At 39.5% G+C, this 12,715-nt stretch overlaps 1 protein-coding gene across 4 annotated transcripts in view; it reads left to right on the top strand.

Moving 5' to 3' along the window:
- The window catches only part of fam13b (family with sequence similarity 13 member B), a 68,862-nt gene that overhangs the window by 40,559 nt on the left and 15,588 nt on the right, over positions 1 to 12,715 (top strand). For 3 of the 4 annotated variants that reach the window (XM_031732769.2, XM_031732770.2, XM_031732767.2), the window contains exons 8-9: positions 9,758 to 9,802; positions 12,498 to 12,593. In XM_031732769.2, coding sequence (XP_031588629.1) covers positions 9,758 to 9,802; positions 12,498 to 12,593 — 141 coding nt within the window. The remainder of the gene's footprint in view (positions 1 to 9,757; positions 9,803 to 12,497; positions 12,594 to 12,715) is intronic. The other variant, XM_031732768.2, reaches the window with a different exon arrangement.

Raw genomic sequence — 12,715 nt, 5'->3', positions numbered from 1 at the left:
CACCTACACTGGCTTTGACCAAATTGTCAATGGTCACGACAATTTGGATATTAATAATCATGAAACAGAATGAGCTTTTTGGGATTTCCTTACCTGGATGATTGAGCATGCATCAAGACAAACAGTCACTTACTTTTTTACCTGTGTGAATTGGATCTTGAAAGCTTGGTTGTGTATTCTGTATCATTTTATGCCATATTGCACTGGTCCAAAATGATCTCCAAACTGACCGCTGGAGTCCTTATCAGGTGTAATTCATAGCCACTGTTTTGGATTAACAGGCACAAATTGTACCACAGGTCTCTTACAATTCTTCCCTCGAGTTTACACGGCGTAAAAGGGCCTTTAAACTCTCTACACACGAGGAACAGAAAGGAGACAGAAACCATGGTTAGTTTTATGTCCTCATCCAGAGCTGAAAGCTTGTGATAGCACCATGTATCACAAATGCTGAAAGAAACCCATCATGTAAAAAAAGGAGAGAAAATGTCCCAATTCAAACCACCCTGTCTTGTTTTTCAAAAGCGAAAAAAATAATTGCCGGATTTTTATGTTCAAATCCAACACATAATTAGCTCTGCTTTCCAGGGCTTTGCTGCTTTCTGGTACAAATTGATAAGGTAAACCTGTTCTAGGCTGTCTCTGCTCTGCAGTCTGCTTCCATAAATTTTATAAATAACGATCCTTCAGTACGTATTGACATGTGTTGATGCTGTTCTCCATTTGGTTTTCCTTACTTGCACCCTGCCCCATGCTTAACATAACCATGACTCGAATATGTTGGCTATAAGATCTCTGCGTGACCTGTACATGGACTGTATATAGGACAGTACAGGGGTATCAGCTTTTTGTTTTTGGCGTTTCAACCTACTTAATGGATAGGTCATGTTTGCTTTATTTTCTATAGCTGACACCAAAATAAAAAAGGTAGATATACAAACAAACCAAGTTGGTTTTAGATTCTTTTTCAGTTTGTTCCATTGTTAACATTCTTCTTTTTCTTTCTTTCTTTTTTTTAATAGCATTTTTAAATTGTGATGTATGTTTCTATAGCAAAAGCAGTTTCATGCACACAGGAAGTGATGGATCAGTACATAATCAAAACATTTAAAAGGATACGCAGCACCAGTCAACACTGTCATAGTGTATTTTCTTCAGCATGAGAGGATTATTGTAACAAAGAGGTCTGGAACATGGAGGGTGCTGGATCAGAGGGTCAAGGCAGTGGAAAAGTAATAGGAGACATAAATAAAAATCTACAACACAATCAAATAGAGTTAAACAAAACTGTCATTGCAGTTAATTTAATGACAGAAAGCTGTTGCACAGCTGTTGTCAACTCTAGTCTCCATGCATCTATTTCACTGTGACACTCATGGAACAGAGATTAGAGTGCGCTGGAAACGATAACACAAGCCTTCAGCTTGACTCCCTTATCAAACACCTAAAGGAGAAAACACACAGCTACAGCAGCACTGCAACATGGCATATGACGTGCATCAAGTGACACAAATAAGGGCCAAGTGTGACTCGGACCACGCTAAACAACCTGTCTGTGTGGGACAACAAAATAACATACATGGCTGTAAATCCCATGTGGATCCACCATTTAAACTTTGATTTCTTAGTTGTGGAGCCAGTCTGCAGAGCCACACCTTACCAAGTTTATAAGTGTAGGTGAAGAGGGGGAAAAAGGGTTATTGCAGTAGTGTGAAATGTCGTGGACATCATTGTGCGACTAGCCACAGCAGGGTTTCTAATTATACATAGAAAACATTAGAAGCTGCTGTTTTGACACATGCATTTCAGCAGCAGTGTGTTTCTGGCTTTAATTATATGTTTCTATATCACTACATTAAGTTGATGGGACTGGTTTCTTATGGCTTGGTGAATTGTTGTCAGTACAACCCACTGAACCCATTAATAATGTTCAAACAGGTCTCCTGGTCCTTTCGCCCTTTATTTCTAGACTGTGGCCTTGGCACTAGCTTCAGGCACAATGATATACCAGCTGACCCAGATTGTACCACTCATTGACATGTGCTATCAGTGCTCATCCACAGTTCAGGGACAGCTGTTCTATCAGCCTTTCCAAAGAGTGCTCACGTTTCTAAATCACAATAGATAAAACAGTTATTCTGATTGGCACTGAAGCCTCTTTGTCAACATGCTGCCCCTGTTGTGTCTGTATGTTATAAATGGAAGATAAAGTTTTAGTTTAGACGTCACCAAAGTCAGCGGTAATACCAGGCAGGCTGAAAGTCAAAGTAGTGTTAATGATTCAAGAAGAACGCTTCATAACATTTACACATTCTCCTCGTCTGTTTCTTCCCTTGAGAAATTCCTGGAATGTTGTGTGTAGACAGGTGTATCCCAGATGGAAATAACAGAATCTAAAGTTGGATCCTTTAGGAAGTTTGGAACTAGCAGGATTTGTACACCACTGAGCGGATTTGGTGTATTGCACATTTCTTATCTATGATGGTCATGAAAAAGGACGTTTCATATATACAGTCAGTAGTTGACCACTTGCAGAAGTTGCATTTATTTGTTTGTTTTTTTAAGTTTTTGTAGTCTGTTAATAATCTGCAAGTCCATGGTCTTCAAATTGATGGCGGTTACAATTATATATAATAATACCCAGTCGTCAAATTTAAAGTTTAAAGTCAAGTTTTTAAAGAATGTATCCAAACTGTAATCACTGAAGTTGTGCTAACTAATTGAAAGATCAGTTGAATCATAAACACAGAACACCAAGTGTCAATAAAGATCTAATATATTGAAACTGGCTACCAAAAAGTGAAAAAACATCAGGACTTGTTGCCAACTGTTGGTGCTTACTTTGGAAAGGAGAAGATTTATAGTAAATATTTATTCACTGGAAATCTATACAAGTTTCTTCCTTTAAAAAAAAAACAATACAGGAAAACAAGAATTTAGACCAAACTTCTTCTAGTTGTTGTATGTGAGGGTTAAATTTTGCTTGGGCAGCTGTAAAATTATCAACTTTTAACTTTCACAGTTCTTTATGGAAACTTCCAGAAGCTTCACCTTACAGTTTGTCCAGAACAGAAGAACAGACGCACACTGTCTGATATAAACACACTGTGTTCATAGTCACACTGAAGCTCCCAAATGGAAAATGCTTATTTTTTAAGTGTAGTTACTTTTGTAGGTACGTTTTGCTTAAACAGACAAAATCAGCATTTGGTTTTCTTTCTTGTAAAATATGTAGCTAGTCTTGTATTTAGTATTGCCTTTTACCCAGCAGCTTATGTCATAATGTGGTTTCATTATTCAAATGTTTGCTCAGGATGATTCATGATTCTTGTCTTTTTGCTGAGGTCATGCTTAGTGAGCACTGTGCCTCTAAATCTCAGGGGCTATAATGGTTTTAGTCTATTGTTTTCCTTCTCTGCTCTTACTACGAGACTCTAAAGCTCTCTAAAACTTGAATATACATCTTTTAAAAAAGCTTAATAACTTAATATATACAACCATGGTAATTATAGATTACCCACAGATGTTTCTTTAGGATTTCTGATCAAGACGGTTCCCGTTCAGTTTTACTTGCTTTGTCTGAGTCATGATTATCAGGGATATTTGTAGTCGATGAATAGCCAATGTCAGTACACTGATAGGAGTCTTCACCTTTAGTCCATTTGTTTCATACTCGTCCTCCCTTTTTTTTTTCTTTTTTTTTAACCTCTTCCTTCTTTCACTGGTATAAATATTTTTGCCTCTTTGTTCCTTCACGCCCTTTTCTTTCTTACACTGTTTCTGTGCCTTTTTAGTCTATATTTTCTAAATGTTTTAATTCTTCTCCTTTGGAAAAAGCTCATACAGGGTGTTTTAAAAGACACAGGCATCTGTTTGTGTGCATCTTGTCTGTGCGTGCGCGCCATTACACAGCCCACTGGGCTGACTGTAAACTGCTGAGTTCATAGTCGGCACTGAGTGGACAAAAAAATCAACCCTCTTCCCAGTTTCTGCCTTAAGATTGGCCCACATAGCTTTCCCTCCCTCTTCCCTCTTTACAATTGGCTCCCAAATTCAGCCCCTCCCATCCCATTGGTCCTCCTGGGGTTGTTGCCTGGTTACATCAGAAGCTCATATATTTGAGCAGAGCTCTGGATATTTACTGCAGCACTTTTGCAGACAGAGTGCAGAGTGAGGCACCCTCACTCACACACACTCACACACACACATCCACACTTGTTCATAAATTCAAAACACACACCGTTTTAGAGGACGCTACAGCATGCACCCTGCTGACACCCTGGCTCTGTTGCTAGACCTGCTTGTACTGACGCTGACACCTCAAAGTGCTCAACTGGGATAACCTCTGAATACAAGGTTGATCTACAGACCTGCCAGGTACTCGAAGAAGGAAGGAAAAACTGAGAGTTCAGGAAGAACAAGCTTAACAGCTGGATACTGCTGCTACAGGAGATGTGTCAATTGGTTAACAGGCAAAAAGAAGAGAAACACAGAGATCGTGCAGAGTTTGGCTAAAAGTCAAGCTCGCTTCTCAGACTGGACTTCAGTAACCTACAGGTTGGCTTGCTGAGTACAGTGGAAAGACGAGAAAGAAGATACTCAACAGAGAAACTGACAGAAACTGAACCGCCTGCAGGCTTGATCCAGTGGCATAAAAACCCCAAAGCTAAACAAAAAGAGTAGATCACAGTGAGAGGAAACACAGCTGGGAAAATGAGAATGGCCTGTGACATTCTGCTGCAGAGGTAAACATCAGGGGTTATGTAACTCCTGTAGTCTGACTGGAATGAAAGATTTCATGGATGAATAGATGGATGAAGGAGAAAGCAAATATGTGGTTGGATGATTGATGAAGTGAATAAAGAGAAGAGGTGAGGAAAAGTGGATTGTTTGAGGGAAAATGACTGTAAGAAGCAGCTGGAAGAATAGTTGAAGTTTTGATTTAGGTATGAATTGGTGGAAATGTTAGGAATTTAAAACATCATTGTACATGGAAAAATGGAGGGAAAGGAAGATGATTTGTGCTTGTTGCTCAGTGTTTATTTACCAGAGAGATGAAAGAGGAGAGAGGGAGCTGTATAGGAGTCCAGAGGAAGAGAGGAGAAAGGGGTTATAAGTATATACTTGACAGCAGATTTTTTTTTTAAGTTATGTAATCTGAATATAAATAACACAAGAGTGCAGGATGACAGTGTGTCAGCACTTTTTGCACCATAGAAGGAAAGAAAAGGCAAGTTAGTAGGGAGTAATTAGGCGTGTGGAAGTTTATCAACAGAAATTTTGCTAACTGATTAAAGTAAAACAAGTCCTGATGTGCCAAATGCCAAACCTCTGTTTCCTTCTGCTCAGATGTAAGGATTTTGATGCTGTTCAGCTAATGATTAGCAGTTAGAAGATGTGACCTTGAGCTCAGTGGAATTACAGCCATCGTTTTTCTTTTCTTTTTAATGCTGTTACCTCACATTTTACAAGCAAATTCATTTAGCAAGAAAATAATAATTGATTCATTTTAGGCTTTTTCTGACATAGAAAAGAATGTGAATTAAACCAAAATGGTTTAATTGCCTCTTTAAATTAAACCATCAATATGTTAAAAAACATAATGCAAAGTTGAACTTAAAATAAAACAGTGAGGGTATCTGTAAATGTGCAAGCTCTTAACAATGTTGCATCAGTTCATCATGACTCTGCAAGAGAAATGAGGAGGATTTGTTGAGCCACCTTAACCAAAATCAAATCAATATTCTCTGATGGCCAAACTGCTGCGGGACAATTAAGAGAAAATGAATGAATCTGAGCTGTGTAAAGCAAATGATGGAAGCAAACAAATGAGCACCATGGAGGCAGTGAAACAAACAGATGTTACATCTTTGACCTGGTCTGTGTTTAGGTTGTGATCTGTTTGAATACAAACATCTGTGACGGATTTTTGGCGCTTCCATGAAGGACTATAAATGTTTACAGTTTCAGACACAGCCAGGAGAGCTGTTTATGAGATGTAAGATGATGCTTATGAAGAAGAGTGGGCAAGTGAGTGTGTGTTTCTGTGTGTTTCAGGTTGTGCTAAGGAAGGAAAGGCTTATGCAGGCAAGGTGTATTTATGTCCGAAGTGGGTAATGAGCTAAAGCAGTGAGCTATGTTTTGTTGAACATGCTGGTTTATATATATATATATATATAAATATATATGTGTGTGTGTGCGGGGGCTGCTGCAGTCACTATTACCTCCCAGCCAGAGCAGAGCCGAGTCAGGTTTGCTGACAACAGCACCTCTTTAAAATCACATCTCACTCTAACTTACCTTACGCGCACACACACTCATATATTCTTGCCTTTGCATCAGAAGAACCATTGAAAATAATACAAGTGGGTAATTGATTAGTTATTTTATTCTTTAGTGTCATCACTGATAATACAAAGTCCCTCTGCTCTACTTTGCAGTAACCCACAATCTTTCCAAGATGTTTTAGCCGTTTAGTCACCAGTCAGCTGACTTGATGGCGCTGATACACAGCACAGTGGTTCACCTCTGCGGTTCATGCTCTTATCTGTGCGAAACCGATACTGGTGTCCTAAATTTGTGATACACACAGGGTACTATAATGTTTTAGATTTCAGATAATTGCACAAACTCAAAATAGAGTCCAGTAAATACTGCACATTTCAGCCACATTTCTCAATGATTTCATCTCCTAATACCTGAAGGTCACGTCCCCTGCTGCAAGTATAAAATGTGTGATTGCGAGATAATGTTAAATCTTACAAGTTTTTCTCCATTACTGAAAGCCAATAGGACATTTTTTTTTAAAAACAGCTTTGTTGAATAATGATTGAATTACCTCAGCAGCATGCACAACAGCAAATGGAAGGATAGCTTTCAACACAGATGGAAATAACAGTCGTGTTTAGACCGTGGCAGCGCTGACTGAGATAATCCTTTGGTGGTAAATCAGCAGTAAATATGTTTTGAATGTTTAAATTTTGCTCTTCACAAATGGAAACCCATGTAATACAACTCAAGACAAATGGCCAAACTTACATGATAGTTTTTATATTTATATTGATTTATTGATATTTATTTATATCAAGTTAAGAGCTGAGTTGTGATGATTACTATATCCAAGACTACAAAGTTTACACAAGAGTGCTAATTGTGGTGGTGTGTAAGTTGGACTGTGTCCACTGACCCTGCTGCAGGAGAGATTTTTCTAGCAGAGGGATCCAGGTAGGAGGCAGCAGATTAACCTGATGTGATCTGAGTGATTCTGGCAAGCATCCCTTTTACTCTGACGTGCTTGTCTCTGTACCTTTAAGACGTAGATAATAATGCAGTTAGTAAAATCAAAAAAATCAGTCATAATCTGTTTGAACTATAAGGCAAAGTTTAGTGGTCATCATATATGTAGAGACTAAATGAAAGTTGAACTATTTATACTTTGGTCACTAACAAAGGGTTTAGAGTATTGAAGCCAACAAATAGCCGTAAAAGGTGTGGTTCCTTAAAATGTTATTAAGGGCTTATCTGTGTCTGCCGTTGAGGCTTTAGGAGCTGCTCTAATCCAACTAACTTGAAGCAAAGCTGAGCCATCGTAGGCCAGCTACTACAGTCTTGGCACACTAGCTAGTTTTAGGGCCTAGACGACAGCACATCAAGTTCAAGTTTATCAAGTTTTATTATTGCTAACGTGGTTTGAGGACACTCTGTCAACGCTAAAGAAGATAGTTTTATTAAGGTTGGGTTGAATCCATATCAATTTTACATGCAGTTGCGTTTCATCTGAATTTTAAATGTACTAAATTAAAGTGGCACCATGGTGTAGTGGGTTACACATGCATCTACCAGGCCAAAGCTTTCAAGCTTGATCCCGGAAGGAGACACAAATCCCTCAGTGGTTGAACAGGAAGGACGTCTGGCATAAGAACTACTACAGAGAGAACATGTTTCATTGTGCTGACATATCTTGTGGTACGGTTTCACATTACTAAGTGAGAAGTTAAACTACTGGAGGTTAGCTGCTGTCAGGGCTCATCTGATGCTGATAGTAAAGTTTCCTTTCTCCAATAGGGACAACAAGAAGACCAGGGGACACTCTTAAGGCGCCAATAAAAGTTTTCATGGAATTCTTTGGGTGGTGGTGCACGATGAGATATTTTGTACCTAGGGCCCTTGGCAGTTATGTAACGTCCTTAAAGGCCCCATCTAGGCTCTATTGTCAAAGATTCAGCCACCCAGTGTCTCCCTTTAGGGTACAACTCAGCAGCAGAGCCTGCTGTCAGATTATATCAGTATGTTGAATGGATACTTGTTGCTGTAGGGAGCCTGCAGGATGCAATTCTGTTCAAAGGGCAGTTCTCCATGTTGACTAACAGGAAAAACAAGAAGAGGAGGGATTCACATGACGAATGGGCTGATGTAAACACAGTTCAGTTGGAGTCGCGTTGGAGAATCACACAATGGATGTTTGGGTTTATGAAAAGTGTGTGCATAAGAGTGTGTATACTTAATCAAACATTGTCATTAGTATTTTATGTGTGTGTGTGTGTGTGTTCTGGTTGACTCATTGTTAGATCTCTGCAATACAAGCGCCTTCCTTTTTGTCTGTCCTGCCTTCACACTCACTCATGATCAAGGCTACATTCTCAGGAAGGGAATGTCGGATGTTTGCTGCCTTCATAGTCAGCAAGATGGAAAAAAAGAAGCAAAGCGGAAGAAAAAGGAGAGCTCAAGAAATGCAGTGATGATACTAAAAAGGCTTTTTGGGGTTGAATGAGCATGAATGAAAAGAAACGACAGAGTGATAAACGGAAGCAGATTTGATTTAAAACATAGCTAATGGAAGACAAACACCCCAGAGAAAGAAAAGAGAGGAAAAGTAGCAAGAAGGAGAAGAATAAAGAGAGGGCATTATGGTTTCCTATCTGCCATTAATAATTCAGTCATTATCGATCAACCTGAGCACTTCTTGTAGCGTTAGAAGTGCGTGCGTGAGAGAGAGACCCAGCACACATATACACATGAAAGGCTTGCATAACGTCAGCTGTTGTTTTTCTAATGAGTTGAGTTTGACCCCTTGTCTGACACACACACACACACACACACACACACACACACACACAGAAGGTCGTTCGATTAAGTCCAAGAGCACCGACACGTCTTAGGTGTGTGTGTGTGTGTGTGTGTGGGTGGGAGTGTTATATAAATCCTGGCGTGCCTGTCAGTGGGTGTGTTTGTGAATCAAGTGACGGGACACATCACAGCCAACTTCTTGTTTCATGCCGTGTACACAAACACGCGCACACACACACACACGCACACTTCCCTGCTTATGGAAGAACAAGTATGACATTACATACACAGCCGTCTATCTGATCAGCAGGGTCAAGCAGAGCTCTGTAGCCTAAATAACAATCTGCCCACCCAGAGTGGCGCCACTGACTAAAACTGTGCGCGTGTGCATGCGTGATACATTTGCTGAAATTGTCATTTCAGGCCATCTGAGACATCACTGTGCTAATTTTTACATGTTTTTCATTGATTTCACCTCTACTACCTCAGTGCTTGATCTCTGCTCTGTCTCACTAATGCATGTGTAGAATACACAGACATACTCATTATTAACATCATTGCTAGCATTCTTCTTCCCTGTTTTGACTCTTGCGGCTCGACGCCCACCTCCTCCAAGGTCAGTGTGGGACAGGAGTCGAGGAGTGCGTGATGTTCTAACCTTGTTGTCCTTTTCCTCTCTCTGGCTCTACAGCTCCCACCTCTCCCCTATATCCATCCTGCCTGCTGACTCTGCTGAGTAAGTCTCCACATATTCACACACACACTCACAATGGCATACATGACATAAACTCACGCTCACGTACGCATCACAGCATTCACAACAACTTATCATAAACATCATAAGCTGTAATAAAATACGTACTCAATAATTCTTAATATTATATCCCGCAAAGGCATTTCATGTTAGAATATAATATTAATGAAACTGCAAATAATCAATAAGAGAAAGACAGAGCCATATTATATGTTAAGCGTGATGAGGCAGTCAAATAGCATTTTCTCAAGAGGCGAATAAAATAATAGAAATCGAGATTGATGTGCAGCCAATGCTGAGACAAGTGAGTTTAAAAAAATGTACAAGGTTTGGAGGAAGAGACGAGCAGGAAGGAGGAGAGCCGGCCTTGTGTTTTGATTAGGAAGCTAAAGTAAAGCATTTTGCATGGCGTGGCACTCTGACGGTCTCAAGGACACGAACTCTGCAATCACATGACTGTCACGCCTCCTCTTCGACGCTGCTCAGCATGGAAGCAGAATACGATTATTTCTCTTTGTGCAGCGCTTTAATGTGGGTTTACTTATTTCAAGACTTACATAATGAGGAATTAAACATAAAGCTGGAATTCACTACAATCAGCAGTCAAAGGAGTTTAAATTGTCACATGTTCAGCTGCCCACCAATTTAACAGAAAATAGTAAAGATGGTTTAAAAAAAAGAAGAAGAAACATGATGATGAAGATGGGGAAACAGTTTTTTGCTGTGCAGATTTTAAAAAAGCAGTTTGATCTATTTTTATAACGCACATGCCAATAAAAAAGTTTCCCTTAAATTTAAAAAGAGGGAACCTGCAGGTCCCACCGAGTTTCCCTCTGAGATCTAGTGAGTTGTGAGGAGTCACCCGAGCGCGTTTCCAGCAGTGCGTTATAAATGCAAAGCTCTGGCTGCATTAATGGTTACCAGGATGTGTTTGAAAGGCCTCTTCTCTGTTGGGAGGTAAAAATTTGGACGATGTGTGAGTGTAAGTGCTTCTTTCTGTGTCTATGTAAGTAGGAAAGAGTGCAAGTGCATCATCTTTTACTGCTTATGTGTTTATTTCTGGAAGTGGCTGTTTGTGTGTGATGTGCAGTGTAGTTATTATTGTAGAGCTTCCTGGAGGTGGAGGGGAAGTTTGAGTGTGTGTGTTCATATATTGACACCTACATTTCATTTACCTCAGCTCAGTAGCTTTGAGTTTCTGCCTTAAATGGACATAGCAGAAAATCCCCTACAGCTATTTTTCAAGCATCAAGTACTCGATGTGTTAAATTCATGCGTATCTACAGTACCTGAGACAACTCGCTGTCACTGTCTGGACATTTACTTTGAGGATCAGCTTAAGGAGTAGAAGTTATATGATAGAAATATAAAAAATAGAGGAAAAGTTGGAATAAGACGTGATGAAAGCAGATGAAGTGAGTGAACAGTTGGTATGGGGGAGTTGGGTCTTTTCCCATTCAACTTAGACTCTGCTGCCGTCTAAGCTGGAGCAGTGACAAAACTCACAGACTGCATGAAGCCAGAGTAAATGAGGGAGGAATACATTATGATCAAACAAACATGGTCCAGTAATTGAAGCCAGATAGATGGAATCTCAGTAGAGCCTGTGGATCAGGCGCTGCATGTCGGTGCAGAAAAGGTCAGCGTGTGACTGCTGATGTTACCTTTTATAGGCTCTAACATCCTCTCCTCTCTTCTCCCTGGCTCCATATTAATCCTTTTAGACCAGGGCCGCACCATTGGCTTAATAAGGACTTGTTAAATAGCTCAGAAGGGGAAAGAAAGCACTGAGTGAAAATGATGAATATTATTCACTGTTAAACTTCACTAAATGTCTCTTATATGTACCTAATTACTATATATTTTCTTGTCTTTCAACAAAGATGAACATATAAATGTGCAATTTATCTGTTAATTGATCAGCAGAGGTTCCAGACACAGAGGTAGTGCTAAAAACAAACATCTTAATTAAATCTGGAAAAACAGCCCTCTAACCTCGTCAGTATAACTGAACTAAGGATGTCATGTTGATGGCAACAGTTTTAGGCATTATGAGAGCGTTTTTAAAGCATGTATACTAATCACTTAAAAAAAAAAAAACATGCTTAATTGAAGGATTAAAAAAATAGTAATGGTAGTGCTATAGTGTTGGGTAGTTGTTACAATCTGCAAATCAGTTTTTATCTTTGTAGGTTTTTGATATATCGTGTTGTAGTGCAGTTCAGACAAAAATACATACACAAGCCTAAATAGTGTGCATGTTTCTGTCAGGTGGATGACAGATGGAACTTATCAGTCTCCAGCTTTGACTATTTGCAACATGGCTGAAGTATTTTCGTTTTGGTTATCAAAACAGTTATTGACGTCACAGACTTTTTCTCTACTCGATATAAGTCAGAGAAACATGCCCAGCATCTTGGGTGTTTGGATTACTGCTGTGTCTCGTTTAATGTGGATACTTCAGGTGGATATTTTTATTTTCAGTTTATCGATTTTTGTTTTTCTGTGGAGTTGTTGCACTGAATAAACAGGAAAAAACATGGTCACTGGATCTCATGCAAATTAGTTATGTAAACCTTTGAAACTCAGCTTATCCTCTTTAAAGGTAGTCTAAACTCTTTGGCCAGTGGTTAGTGTTAAACATCATTTTAACTTGTATTTCTGCTTTGTTTCCCAGTATTATTCAGCGGACCATCAGAGCTGCAGTGGAGCAGCACTTCTTTGATCTGAAAAACTCCATCGACCAAGACCTCAGCAGCTACGACAGCCAGGGGTGAGAGTGCAACACATGCAGACCTGAAACCACAAAGATTAGTTCTATGCACGCATGAATTAAATGTCTGTTGCACTTTGTAGTTGCACCTGTTGGTACAAACATGATTGCTCGTGGTTTTA

The sequence above is a fragment of the Oreochromis aureus genome, linkage group 2 (assembly GCF_013358895.1).
Source record: "Oreochromis aureus strain Israel breed Guangdong linkage group 2, ZZ_aureus, whole genome shotgun sequence".
Classification (NCBI taxonomy): Eukaryota; Metazoa; Chordata; class Actinopteri; order Cichliformes; family Cichlidae; genus Oreochromis; species Oreochromis aureus.
This window is presented reverse-complemented; position numbering and strand designations above follow the sequence as displayed.